Source organism: Mesoplodon densirostris, chromosome 16 (assembly GCF_025265405.1).
Source record: "Mesoplodon densirostris isolate mMesDen1 chromosome 16, mMesDen1 primary haplotype, whole genome shotgun sequence".
NCBI lineage: Eukaryota > Metazoa > Chordata > Mammalia > Artiodactyla > Ziphiidae > Mesoplodon > Mesoplodon densirostris.
Genome location: NC_082676.1, coordinates 30,741,941 through 30,756,344, shown reverse-complemented (window position 1 = coordinate 30,756,344; position 14,404 = coordinate 30,741,941). Strand labels below are relative to the sequence as shown.

Here is a 14,404-nt window from a genome sequence, read left to right as displayed (position 1 = left end):
GATGACCATTCTGACTGGTGGGAGGTGATACCAATTGTAGTTTTGATTTTCATTTCTCTGATAATTAGTGATGTTGAGCATCTTTTCATGTGCCTGTTGTCCATCTGTATGTCTTCTTTGGAGAACTGTCTATTTAGGTCTGCTGCCCATTTTTCAATTGGGTTGTTTGTTTTTTGTTATTGAGTTGTATGCGCTGTTTGTATATTTTGGAAATGAAGCCCTTGTCAGTGGCATCATTTGCAAATATTTTCTCCCAGTCCTTAAATTGTCTTTTCGTTTTGTTTATGGTTTCCTTTGCTGTGCAGAAGCTTTTAAGCTTGATTAGGTCCTATTTGTTTAGAGATGTTCTTTTTAAATAGTCATCTGCCCTCTTGTCATTTTGCATTCTTTTTAACTGATATCCAGTCACCACAAAGTCAGGTTAGGGACAGCACCTGGATGAGTTTTAAACCCACTTACATAATTCTGCATAGAGCTACAGTTTTCTGAGGATAGTGATGTATAATAATAAGCAAAGCTTCCAAAATTAAGACTGACCTTACTTTTCAGTCTTTTATAAATTACCAGTCTGTCCCATGAGTCAATACTGTGTTTTACCAAATCATGAGGCAAGCAGTCCCATTCACTTTCCCCCCATATTAGCACATAACTCCAGACAGGCATGTGTTAATTTCTTCTCCCAAAATTTAATCTATTCTCAAAGAGATTTTAAAATTGCGTTTCAGGAGAATACTGCACCATTGCTCAAGTTAAAAGAATGTTGCTAAAATATTCTATCTCAAACTGTAAGAGATTCTCTCTAATACTGAACATGAGGTGAAATGAGCTATATACAGAAAAGAAAAATATTTGTAAGAATAATGAGAAACCTTTTAAATTACAGATTTAAATGGGCATAAAAGCATACTTATTTTGTCTTACAGGTTATATTAAAAGAAAAAGTAAAAGAACTGAATTTACATGAGGTAAGTTGTCTATAAGTATTTTAATCTGTTCTTGAGTATATTCTAACAGAAGTGGTATGCTGTGGTATGCTTAAACATCTGTATTTTCAGACGCTGAAAAAAATTGGGCTTATTTTGATCAGCTTAATAGAATTTGAGGGTGAGGTCACATAAAAATCAATTTTGTGAAGACTTATAAGAGTGTAAAATAACTCATTTTTAATAGGGATGGTGCCAGTGGAAGATTTCATAGCAGCAGGGATGCTGCTTGCTGTCCATGCTATACGAGTAGGAGATAGATATAAACAAGTTTTTCTTTTTTTTTTTTTTTTTTTTTGCGGTACGCGGGCCTCTCACTGTTGTGGCCTCTCCCGTTGCAGAGCACAGGCTCTGGATGCACAGGCCCAGCGGCCATGGCTCACAGGCCCAGCTGCTCCGCGGCATGTGGGATCTTCCCGGACTGGTGCACGAACCCATGTCCCCTGCATCGGCAGGCGGACTCTCAACCACTGTGCCACCAGGGAAGCCCTAAACAAGTTTTTCTATTCAAGATGAATTTGCACTAATTTCACTCTTGAAAATGTTCCCAGAAGTCCTTTCTTACCAATGGCACAAACAAGGCAGTGATTACTTCATGAAGGTGGGGGTTTGGGGAGGTGAGACAGAGGGATGGAATAGGGAAGAACATATAGGGAGAGACATGAACTCTTGGACTTGTCTAGTAATGAGGTTGCGTGGTTGGGGTGTTCGCTATATTGTTATGCTTTCTAAGCTATATACAGATGTGTGTGTGTATCCTGCTATGCACCTTAAGACACGTAGTCTATAGTAATTCTTGTTTATTTTATTCCTTGTCTTGCCACTGATTTCAAATGCTCAGAGTTTTTATTTTTAATTTTAGGGCCCTTTCTCTTCTACCCTTTCTGAGTTTTTTAATTGGTGTTTAAAGCAAGGACTTGAAAAGCTACACATTGTAGTATCTATGTTTTATATAGCATAACTGTGGTGAAGCTACATTACCAGTCTCTTCAAAGACAGTTAATTTGTGAAATTATTTGAATAATAATTTAAAAATAATGGTTTATATTATTGTTGAACACTTTGAAATCATCTACTGCTCCTTTACTCTTTTTTTAAAATATTTACTTATTTATTTGGTTGCACTGGGTCTTAGTTGCGGCAGGCGGGCTCCTTAGTTGCGGCATGCATGTGAGATCTAGTTCCCTGACCAGGGATCAAACCCAGGCCCCCTGCATTGGGAGCTCAGAGTCTTAACCACTGTGCCACCAGGGAAGTCCCTCCTTTGCTCTTTCTGCATATTTTTTATCAAAGAGTTGATATGGTACAGCATTTCAGAACTAACCTTGGATTAAACTCAAGCATCAAATACTGTTTGATTTAAAAATTTTTCCCAAAACAGTAACAGAAAGTGATCCTCTTCTGTTTGGAGTCTTTTTGATGACCATAAATGAAAAGATCAAATTCTGACATACGTTAACAATACTGAATAACCATGTTTGTCAGGAATAGAAGTCTTCCTTATTGGTTTGACCCATTAGTTTAGAATCTTTATCCTGAATAAGTGAATTGTGTTGCATCATTACGTATCAGAGTTAGTATCCCAACCGCACCCACTAATTCCAGTTTCACTGTGCCTAAGAAAACCTAACCTTGCTCTACAACTTGTTTCCAGAGGCCAGTCATGTACTTTTCGCAGTTTGGTCCTTTTTGGATGCACTTCTTTGTGTTGAAACTATTTTGTCAAACTTCTTTCTAGGTGTGCATTCCTGTAGCCTAATTATACAATGATACATAGCTTGTTCCTGTGTAAGCACATGGAATTTCAATATGAATAATGTTATTAGTGAATAATTATAATAGTGGAAAATCAGAGACAAGCTAAATGTCCATCAGTAGTGTAACAAATAAATAAAACATGATACACTGGAAGATTATCCATCAAGAGAGGGAGGGAGGGAGGAAAAGAAGGAAACGTGGTACAATGATTCATACAGTGAGGTACTATACGGCAGGCAAAATTAAGGAACAAGCTCCATCTATAAACACGTCAACCTAGATAGATCTCTAACGGGATCTTGAAAAAGCAAGTTGCAAAATGATATAAATGTTTATATCATGTATGTAAACTAAGATAAACACATTTTTCATGGATTTATATGCATACTGCATAGTGTTTGAAAAGGATGCATAATGATCACACAGAGGAGGAGAGAAGAGGGAAAAGATTAGGGGAAATTGGTCAAAAAGGGATGTTAATTTTATATATAATGTTCTTAATTTTAAAGAAGGAAAGTAAGTTAATATATTATTTTAAAAATACAGTTGAGGAATTCCCTGGAGGTCCAGTGGTTAGGACTCCGTGCTGTCACTGCCAAGGGCCCGGGTTCAATCCCTGATCAGGGAACTAAGATCCCACAAGCCACGTGGCAAAAAAAATCTAAAAAGTACAGTTGAGGGCTTCCCTGGTGGCGCAGTGGTTGAGAGTCTGCCTGCCGATGCAGGGGACACAGTTCGTGCCCCGGTCTGGGAAGATCCCACATGCCACGAAGCGGCTAGGCCCGTGAGCCATGGCCACTGAGCCTGCACGTCTGGAGCCTGTGCTCCGCAACAGGAGAGACCACAACAGTGAGAGGCCTGCATACAGCAAAAAAAAAAGTACAGTTGACCCTTGAACGACATGGGTTTGAAATGTACGGGTCCACTTATACGCAGATTTTTTTCAATAGTGAATACTACAGTATTACACGGTCTGTGGTTGTTTGAATCTGTGGATGATCCCACATGCCGTGCGGTGTGGCCAAAAGTTATATATATATATATATATATATATATATATATATATAGATAGATAGATAGATAGATAGATAGATAGATAGATAGATAGATAGATAAATAAATAAATAAATTGCATCTAATGGAGTCTTGGTATCAAGAGAAACAGAAAGGTGCCATGGAAGCTGTGACACACTGGGGCATGCAAGGTCCTGTGTTAAAGAAGTTGTCAGCACTCACCTCTAGCTAATTGTTACCATAGGGGAATATAGGCTATTGCCAACTATTGCCAGATCTGGGGGGGTTTTAAGAGAAGCCTGAGAGCCTTGACATTAGTCTGTGATCTGCTTGTCATTTGCATTTAGTCTTTGATTTGTTCACCACAGTGTCCCCAGCTCTGGTTATGGTGAATGGTTGCTTTCTCCACTTAATTTCTTTTGCACCTTTATCAAAAATCAAATGGCCATATTTTGGTGAGTCTATTTCTGGATTCTCTATTCTGTTCCATTGATTTCTGTGCCTGTGTCCCTTCACCAATACCACAGTTTTGATTACTGTATTTTTATAGCAAGTCTTAAAATCAGGTAATATGATTCCTCCAACTTTATTCTTCTTTTCCAAAACTGTTTTAGCTAGTCTGGTTCCTTTGCTCTTCCATGTAAATTGTAACAGCAGCTTGTCTATCTGTACACACACAAACAACAACAAAAATCCTGCTGGGATCTTGATTAGTATTGCATTAAATATATAAATCAGGGGGAAATTTGGTATCTTTACCATGTTGAGTTTTCTAATATGTAAAAACACATTATGTCTTTATATTTAAAGTGAGTGTTTTTATAGACAGAATATAGTCAGGTCATGTTTTTTAATCCACCCTGCCAACCTGTCTTTTAATTGATGTGTTTAGACCATTTATGTTCAATGCAATTATTGATGTGTTTGAAATTAGGTCTACTCTTTTACTATTTATCTTCCGCTTTTGCCCCCCTTTCTTATTCCTTTGTTTCCTCCTACCTTCTTTTGGGTTATTTGAACATTTTTAGTATTTTATCTATTGTGATTTTACCTTTTTGTATAATTTTCTAGTGGTTACTTAGGGATTACAAAATAAATACCTAGAATCAATTTTTTAGCACTTCATTTGTAATGTAGAAAACTTATCACCATATAGATCCCTTTACTTTTACCCCTTTATACAGTGAGTGTCATATTACACCTATACACATTGAAAATGGCATCAGACAGTGTTACATTTTTTACTTTTAACCATCAGATATATTTTAAAGAATTCAGGAGGGGACGAATAGTTTGTTATATTTATCCAGATATTTACCATTTCTGTTGCTCTTAATTCCCAATGTTCCAAGTTTCCTTCTTATGTCATTTTCCTTCTATGTGATGAACCTCCTTTAGCAATTCTTTTAGAGCAGATCTGCTGGCTATGAATTGTATTAGTTTGCCTTCATCTGAGAATGTCTTTATTTCACCTTTATTCCTGGGTTATTTCTTTTCCTTCAGCACTTTTAAAATGTTGTGCCACTTCCTTCTGACCTCCATGGTTTCTGATGAGAAATTCATAGTCATTTGAATCATCGATCTCCTATCCATAATGTGTCATTTTTCTCTGGCTGCTTTCAAGATTTTTTTCTATGTCTTTAGTTTTCAGCAATTTGATTATGATACGTCTCAGCATGGATTTCTTTGGATTTTTCCTGTTTGGGGTTTACTCAGCTTCATAAATATGTAGGTTTGTCTTTCGCCAAGCTTGGGAAGTTTTCAAACATTATTTCTTCAAATATTTTTTCTGTACTGTATTCTTTCTATCCTGCCACTCTCCCAGAGAAGGCCTCATCCACCTGCTGTGGCCACGTGGGCCAATCAGAACCCTGAGCCCACATCTACAGTACAGTACAGTGATACAGCCATCCATATAGCTTCTAAATTTGAACATGTTTGGGTCCATCCCCTCTTCTGGCAGGGTGATATTGCCTGTACATACAGAAAGGAAAGGAGAACCTGCTCCCTCCTGCATCTCAGCAGCAGGTGGGATCCTAGCTGCACAAGGACCAGGAAAAGTCATCTTTAGGTCAGTTTTCCTGGATCAGGCAGAGAGTGGGTGAGGAGTCATGTGGCAGACATGCTATGGCCCTGCTCTACCCTACTTTCCACAAGAAGAGACTGTAGGAAGGTAACCCCATTGGAGTTGCCCCCCTGTGTAAAATGAAGTTAGGAACATCTTTTCCTTCTCCTCACCTCCCCACAAGCTCATTCCCTTCCCTTTGGTCCAGTGAGGAGGGGGTCTGGTGGTACAAGTTTTGCCACATCCCTTTCTTATGTAGGGTTTATATGAGATATAAACCCTCTCAGTCTTTCTAGGATTACTGATCAATCTTCTTATAAATCACATTACTCAAATTAATTTTAAAATTATAATATGAATACTTAGAGCCCAACTGAGTTTCGTCCCTCAGTTTAAATTGTAAAAATTGTTTTACAAAAACAGTTTAAAAAAAAAAACCCAAAGCATGTATAGGGAGCTGACAGTATAGAGGACCCTAGAGATTGAGTGGGCAAAGTATAGTCCCTCCCTGCCCTCAAGGAGCACTGGTCCCACAGGAAAGAAAGTCATAAGCCAGTGAGGCAAGGACAGTAAAGGGCTGAGCACATGAACACATGAGGGCCATGGAACGGACGTCCCACTGCACTTCAGTTTGGAACAGGAAAGTCAGATCTTTCCTGAGCAGCACAGCCATGTTTAGAGTGCTTTCATAGCTTTTAAAGATTCCAACCTTAAATGACACGTCTGAACTGGGAATGCTGCCTTTGCAAAAGATATGATTATCCTCGTAACCATTCAAGGAAAGGTATATTAGTGTTCACTACCACCATCAAAGAATGATTGTATATTTAAAAGAAAATCATTTTGGCTAAATTCCCTGAGCTGTGGGTCATTTTCATTGTGTGACGTTGTCTTCCCCACATGACTCTCCACTCCCTAGCTTGCATTTTGAGGTAAATTTATAGACTGTGTCAACCCCTTGAAAATTGTCAAATCCTTCCTTCTTGGTCATTTTTGGGATCATGCACTCTGTGAATACTAGAAAATTAGGCTTCTTTCCAGTATATATGCTATGGTCACTAAAAGCCATTTTTCCCTTGAAATTTGTTTTATTTATGGGTATAATCTCAGTGTAAAGAAAATGGAATCATGTATACAAGGTGGCAAAATTACCAAGATGTCTGTTTCTTCATATAATTTATCTTAGGAGCAAGGGAACTGACACTTTAAAAAATTTAGGTGAGGTAAGTATTATTCCTTATTTTGCTTTTGTAAAAATTGAGGTTTAAGAAAGTTGAGGAAAATGGGCATGTCCTCTAGCTTCTGAGTGTGGAGAAAGAAGGTGACCCTATCTTTCTGAGTCTGGAGCCTTCACATTATGATGCCCCTACTGCACCCACAAACTTGAAGCTTCTGCTGTTCCTCAAGCTGTAAAAAATTACTTTGAAATGCCGTGACCTGGCTTCCTTTTGTTCTCTGCAGATGCCATCAATAACATGTAAAACAAATAAACTCAAGTATCTATAGACTGACCAATCAGTAAATGGATGTCCTAGCCCTGTTTCTGACAGGGCTGATAGGATCTATTCTTTTTTTTTTTTTTTGACAAGAAAGTAGTGTTTATTGGTGGGCATGGGTGAGGAGGGGGCAGCGCCAAGGCTCTCACAAGTGCAGGGCCCGCCATTTGTCCAGGGGGCCACGATTAGGGATGTACTTGACCCCACAGCCATCTGGGATGAGCCACTTTTCTGCCACCATGTTTTCAAATTCATCTACATTAAACTTAGTAAATCCCCACTTCTTGGAGATGTGGATCTTCTGGCGGCCAGGGAACTTGAACTTGGCCCTGCGGAGGGCCTCAGCCACATGCTCCTTGTTCTGCAGCTTGGTGCGGATGGACATTATGACCTGGCCAATGTGGACCCTGGCCACTGTACCCTGGGGCTTTCCAAAGGCACCACGCATACCCGTCTGGAGCCTAGAATGGGGACAGCATGCCAATCATTAATGTCCATTGGAAAGGGCTGTCTCCAAGGTCCCTTAGGGCAACCCATACAGGCAACAGGCTGCATACACTACCGAGGAGGCTGCTGTTTGCAGCCATTGCGCACCAGGCCCCCATGTGGAAAAGAGCACAGTTGGCTTAACTGGCTGCAAAGGATCTATTCTTTGACTTCAAAAAATGAAGAGTGATGGGAATGTTTCCTATCCTCATTCTGTGAGGCCAGTATTGCCCTAATATCAAGACCAGTCAATGACATCATAAAAAAAGAAAACTCCAAACCAATATTCCTTATGAATATAGTTGTAAAAATCCTCAACAAAATACTAGCAAACCAAATTCAGCAGCATATAAAAAGGATTATATATCATAACTAAATGGAATTTATCCCAGGAATACAAGGTTGGTTCAACAAAGGAAAATGAGTCAATGTAATACCCCCTATTGACAGAATAAAGGAGTAGGGAGAACACATGACTACCTTAATAGATGCAGAAAAAGCATTTGACAAAATTCAACATTCTTTTATGATAATACTCAATAAACTAGAAGCAGAAGGGAACTTCTGCAACTTGATAAAGATTTCTATGAAAAACCCACAACTGGGCTTCCCTGGTGGTGTAGTGGTTAAGAATCCGCCTGCCAATGCAGGGGACACGGGTTCAAGCCCTGGTCTGGGAAGATCCCACATGCCGCGGAGCAACTAAGCCCGTGCGCCACAACTACTGAGCCTGCACTCTAGAGCCCCCAAGCCACAACTACTGAGCCCACATGCCACAACTACTGAAGCCTGCGTGCCTAGAGCCTGTGCTCCGCAACAAGAGAAGCCACCACAGTGAGAAGCCCACGCACCGCAATGAAGAGTAGCCCCCGCTCACCGCAACTAGAGAAAGCCCACACGCAGCAACAAAGACCCAAAGCAGCCAATAAATAAATAGATAAATAAAAATTTTTTAAAAAACCCACAACTAACATCATACTTAATGAAGGACTGAAAGCTTTTCCTCTTAAGGGGAAACAAGACAAGGATGCCTACTCTTATCACTTTTATTCAACATTGTACTGGAGGGGTCTAGGCAGAGCAGTTAGGCAAGAAAAAGTAATCAAAGGCATCCAGATTGGAAAGAAAGAAGTAAAGCTATATTTGCAGATATGATTTTGTAAACACAGAAACCCCTAAAGAATCCACCAAAAATCACAAGATAAATGAGTTCAATAAATTTCCAGGATAAAGATCAATATACAAAAATCAGCTGTAGGGACTTCCCTGGTGGTCCAGTGGTAAAGAATCTGCCTTCCAATGCAGGGGACGTGGGTTCAACCCCTGGTCAGGGAACTAAGATCCCACATGCTGTGGGGTAACTAAGCCCACACGCCACAACTACTGAGCTCACACGCCTCAACTAGAGAGCCTGCACGCAGCAAACTACAGAGCCCACGTGCCCTGGAGCCTGTGTGCCACAACTAGAGAAGAGAAAACCCACAGGCCACAGCTAGAGAGAAGCCCACGCGCTGCAACAAAAGATCCCACATACCTCAATGAAGATCCCGTGTGCCGCAACTGAGACCCGACACAGCCAAAAATAAAATAAATAAAGTAAATTAAATAAATAAATAAAATCAGCTGTATTTCTATCCAGTGGCAATGAACAATCTGAAAATGAAATTAAGAAAGCAATTCCAATTACAATAGCATCAAAAAGAACAAGATTCCTAGGCATAAATTTAACAAAAGAAGCTCAGACTTGTACACTGAAAAATTATAAAACATCATTGAAAGATATTATAGAAGACCTAAATGAATGAAAAGACATCCTTTGTTCATGGTTTGGAAGACTTACTATTGTTAATATAGCAGTATTCCCCCCAAATATTTACAAAATCAACACAACTCCTGTCAAAATCACAGCTGCCCTTTCTTTTTTTTGTAGAAATTAACAAGCAGAATTTAAAATTCACATGGAAATGCAGAAGACCCTGAATGGCCAAACACAGTCTTAAAAAAGGAGAGGATTGGAGGATTCACACCTCCCAATATCAGAACTTACTGCAAAGCTACAGTATTTAAGACAGTGTGATACTGGCAGATAGACAGACATACAGATCAATGGAATAGAAACGAGAGTTCAGAAATAAACCCATACATTTATGGTCAACTGATTTTCAACAAGGGTGCCAAGACATCCAATAGGAAAAGAGTAGTCTATTCAACAAATGGTTCTGGGATAACTAGATAACCACACAAAAAAGAATGAAATTGGAGCCCTGCTTCACACCATACACAAAGGAACTCAAAAATGAATCAAAGACCTAAATGTAACAACTAAAATAACAAAACTCTTAGAAGTAAACATAAATATATATCTTCGTGGCTTTGGATTAGACAATGATTTCCTATATACAACACCTAAAAGCACAACCAGCCAAAGAAAAAACTAGATAAATCGAACTTCATCAGAACTTAAAACTTTTGTGCTTCAAAGGACATTATCAAGAAAGTAAAGAGGGGCTTCCCTGGTGGCGCAGTGGTTGAGAGTTCATGCCTCAGTCCGGGAAGATCCCACATGCCGCGGAGCGGCTGGGCCCGTGAGCCGTGGCCGCTGAGCCTGCGCATCCCAGAGCCTGTGCTCTGCAACGGGCAAGGCCACAACAGTGAGAGGCCTGTGTACTGCAAAAAAAAAAAAAAAAGTAAAGAGACAGGGACTTCCCTGGTGGTCCAGTGGTTAAGAATCTGCCTTCCAATGCAGGGGACACGGGTTCAGTCCCTGATGGGGGAACTAAGATCCCACATGTCACAGGGCAACTAAGCCCACACGCCACAACTAGAGAGCCTACACGCTGCAACTACTGAGCCTGTGCACTCTGGAGCCCGCACGCCGCAACTAGAGAGAGAAGCCCACTCACCACAACGAAAGATCCTGCGTGCCACAACTAAGACCCGATGCAGCCAAATAAATAAAATATTTTTTTAAGACATTGAAAAAAAAGAAGAAAGTAAAGAGACAAACCACAGGGAGAAAATATTTGCAAATCTTACATCTGATAAGAGTTTGGTATCCAGAATACATAAAGAACGCTTACAACTCAATAATAAAAAGCCTACAAAATAAAAAGATCTGCAAATACTTTGTCCCAGTCTTTTTATCCTAACAGGATCTTTTGCAGAGCAAAAGTTTTTAAATTTGATGAAATCCAGTTTATCAATCTTTTTTGGTTTCTTGGTGCCTATGGATGTCCCATTGCTCCAACACCATTTGTTGGAAAGGCTGTCCTTCTGCCATTGAAATGCTTTTGCACCTTTGTCAAAATCAGTTGGCTATCTGATAAGGGATTTGTGTCTAGTATATATAAAGAAGTCTCACAACTCAATAATAAAAAGAAAAATTACCCAACTAAAAAACGGGCAAAGAATTTGAAAAGACGTTTCTCCAAAGAAGGTATACAAATGGCCAGTAAGCACATTGTTAGTCATTCGGGAAATGCAAATCAAACCCCCAATGAGATGTCACTTCATACCATCTAGGATGGATATAATCAAAGAGACAATAATAATAACCTGAAGATATGGAGAAATTGGAGCCCTCATACACTGCTGGTGAGAATGTGAAATGGTTTGGCCACTTTGGAAAACAGTTTAGTAGTTCCTCAAAAAGGTAAACATAGAGCTACCATATGACCCAGAAATTCTACTCCTAGATATATACCCAAGAGAAATGAAAACTCTTAACAGATACTTGTGCACCAATGTTTAGAGCAAGATTATTCACAATAGCCAAAAGGTATAAACAACCCAAGTGGCCATCAACAGATGAATGGATAAATGTGGTATATTCATATAACGGAGTACTATTTTGCCACAAAAAAGAATGAAGTATTGATTCATGCTACAGCATGAGTGAACTTTGAAGGTATCTTTCTAAGTGAAAGGAGACAGGCACAAAAGACCACATGTTGTATGATACCATTACATGATTCCATTCCACTTTGAAATGACCAGAATAAACAAATCCATCAAGACAGGAAGTTGATTAGTAGTTGCCAGGGGAGAAGGTGGAATGGGGGGTGACTGCTTATGGACATGGGCTTTTGAAGGCAGATGATAAAAATGTTCTGGAATTAGTATGATGGTTGCACAACTCTATGAATATATGAAAAACTGCTGAATTGTACACTTTACAGGGGTGAATATTATGATGTGTGAATTATATATCTCCATTTTTAAAAAGGAATGAGAGAAACAATCTTGTTGAAATACTGGAAAGCAAAGCTCATTTGCAAAATATGATCTGTAAATTTGTAAAATTAGTTTGACCCTTGAGGGAACTTCTAAGAAGTCAGATCTAAGGCTTTTCTCTTCATGACTGACCTTGGCTTTTGGTCAACTTTAGTGCTTAACACGTCAGAATTTATCTTGTTTTTTTTTTTCAGGTGACTATGGTTTTAGAATTTTTTAAGAAGAACGTAATAGCCATTAATAGTAACTCCATTTGAAAAGGCTATAAATCTAATTTTGGATTCTGGAAAAATAACCAAAGCAACGTCTTGCCCTTTGGTAGGATCAGCACTGAATCTCTACAGGGCAGAGCCAGCAGTCCTCACCCCGTTTCAGAAGGCTATGCTGGGAGGGAAGCTGGGTTAAGGCCGGAGGACCTTTTCACACAGTGTAGGAGGTGGGAACATCATTCTCCCTTTACAGATGGGAAGCAGAAGCCCAAAAAAGACCATCCCAAGGCTGGAACCGCTAGTTTCTCATCTTTACCCACAGCTTGTTCTTAACCTTCCTCCAGAAAACAAAAATGGGCTTGAAAATAGTACACCCATCACTAAATTTAAACATGAATAAAAACAACTGGTATTGGTAGACTGCCTTACTGCCTCCTCAGGCCTGCCCCCAACCTGAGCTGATGACAGTCCCAGGCACGGGGTTGGGGGTATGTAGGATCCTCACTCTACAGATGAAGCAACAGAGCTTGAGAGGCATCATGATGGCAGAAGTCACACAGCTTGGGTGTCCGAGCCAAGGCCAGCCATCTGTCCTGCCTTCCTCCCTGCTCTCCTGCTGTCTCAGCAGTAATGCCAAATCTGATAAGACAGGTATCCATGCTCCTCCTCCTGTGAAGATCTTGTCTGCTATATACACAAGGCCCTGAGAGCTCCCTGGAGAAGGGTTTGGAAGACCAACAGCCACAGCACTGGCCACGGGACACCAAAAGCCATGTGTCCTGTCACATAACTTAAGAATACTGGGTTACTTGTTATAGGTTAAGAAACAGGTGACAGGGAGGCAGGTCAGCAGTCTGGACAAGAAATGGTGATGGTTGAACCAGGATCCCTGGAGATGGACAGGGAAGCAAGCAGGGAGGAGTGCAAGCTTTGGGCAGATGAAAGTGTAACAGACCTTGGTCCCCAGCCAGACCTGGCCACTCACCTCAGGCAACATGGTTACTGCTCTGAGTTTCTGTTTCCCCATTTGTAAAGTGAGTAAATGGGATGATACTTGGTGTCCCTGGGCACTGGTAAGTGCCCAAGTAGTGGTTGGAACGCAGCATCTGGCTTTGAAGAAGGCTTCTTTCCAAGCAGTGGAGGCTAGCCACCTGTCAGAACAATCCTGCCCCATCTGCACATTTTCATAAGGTTAAATTCAGTGACTCTTGAATAACTTTTTATAAGACAAAGACAGACACTGACAGAAGGACAGTGCCAAAATAAGGGGCCCCAGGAACTACAAGAAGCATACTACTGCAGGCTGTGCCATGGATTATAGTTTCCACGTTATGAAAACTGGAGAAAGGAGAGCCCCAGGGCCTGCCCCAGGGTGTGAGTAGTCCCTTCAGGGGCCCTGCTGCTGAGCAGGCAGAGCATTCCCTGCAGAAAGTCAGCCCCTTGGCACAGCACAGAAAATTACATTATGCTCAGTCTATCTGGTGAGAATAAACCTAAGTCACACTCTGCTGATGGACTGAAGTAAAGGAACCTGCCTCTTGCTTTCTGTCTTCTCCCATCTGCCCTCCATCTTGAAGACACATGACAGGAAGAGCAGGAGATTCTTCTTCAGAAGACCTTGCCGATTCGAGCCTGTTTCTTTCACTTAAAGAGTGGTGGGACATTGGAAGTCCCTTCAAATGGCTGGGCCTCGGGTGCCTGCACTTTACATTGGCCTGGGAGAGTCCTTAGCAGATACTTTGCCTCATCTGTGAATCTGTCTTTCAGCTCTGTGCAGTGTGCCTAGAAGACTTCAAGCCTCGAGATGAGTTGGGGATTTGTCCATGTAAGCATGCCTTCCACAGAAAGTAAGTATTGGTGTGGAATTATTTAAGAGGACCTGAGTTTGAGGCACATTGACCAACTCACTTGTAGGCTTGGGGCAGTGCCAGACAAGCTTGATGGCTTCATGATTGGTTTATAATGCAGAAAGCTGAGCGCCCTACAGGCTGTTTTGTGTGTGTGACATTAGGAGGGATCAGAGTGGTGGCGGAACGTGAATACCAAGGCCGGACTTCAGGCAGAGCCCAGACAAGCCCACACCTCCTTGGAGCCCAGGCTATAAAGAGCTGTTTTACTGGAACTTTCCAATGAGAGTTTCCTTTCCTAAAAACATTTTAA

The 14,404-nt window shown here is 40.7% G+C and overlaps 2 protein-coding genes and 1 non-coding gene across 4 annotated transcripts in view; 1 reads left to right on the top strand and 2 right to left on the bottom strand.

Annotated features, from left to right (window-relative positions):
• RNF24 (ring finger protein 24) overlaps positions 1 to 14,404 on the top strand; it is a 141,430-nt gene that overhangs the window by 121,464 nt on the left and 5,562 nt on the right. For both annotated transcript variants that reach the window (XM_060078189.1, XM_060078188.1), the window contains 2 exons: positions 924 to 965; positions 14,012 to 14,091. In XM_060078189.1, coding sequence (XP_059934172.1) covers positions 924 to 965; positions 14,012 to 14,091 — 122 coding nt within the window. The remainder of the gene's footprint in view (positions 1 to 923; positions 966 to 14,011; positions 14,092 to 14,404) is intronic.
• LOC132476020 (large ribosomal subunit protein uL16-like) lies at positions 7,445 to 7,764 on the bottom strand. Its single transcript, XM_060077722.1, has one exon. The coding sequence runs from the start codon at positions 7,762 to 7,764 to the stop codon at positions 7,462 to 7,464; it is 303 nt and encodes a 100-aa protein (XP_059933705.1). The 3' UTR covers positions 7,445 to 7,461.
• LOC132477232 (small nucleolar RNA SNORA70) lies at positions 7,822 to 7,956 on the bottom strand. The gene has a single exon (XR_009530248.1). It is a non-coding gene; the product is annotated as a small nucleolar RNA SNORA70 (small nucleolar RNA).

Coding starts and splice junctions, on each gene's coding strand:
- LOC132476020 (XM_060077722.1), bottom strand. CDS start 7,764: ATGCGTGGTGCCTTTGGAAAGCCCCAGGGTACAGTGGCCAGGGTCCAC.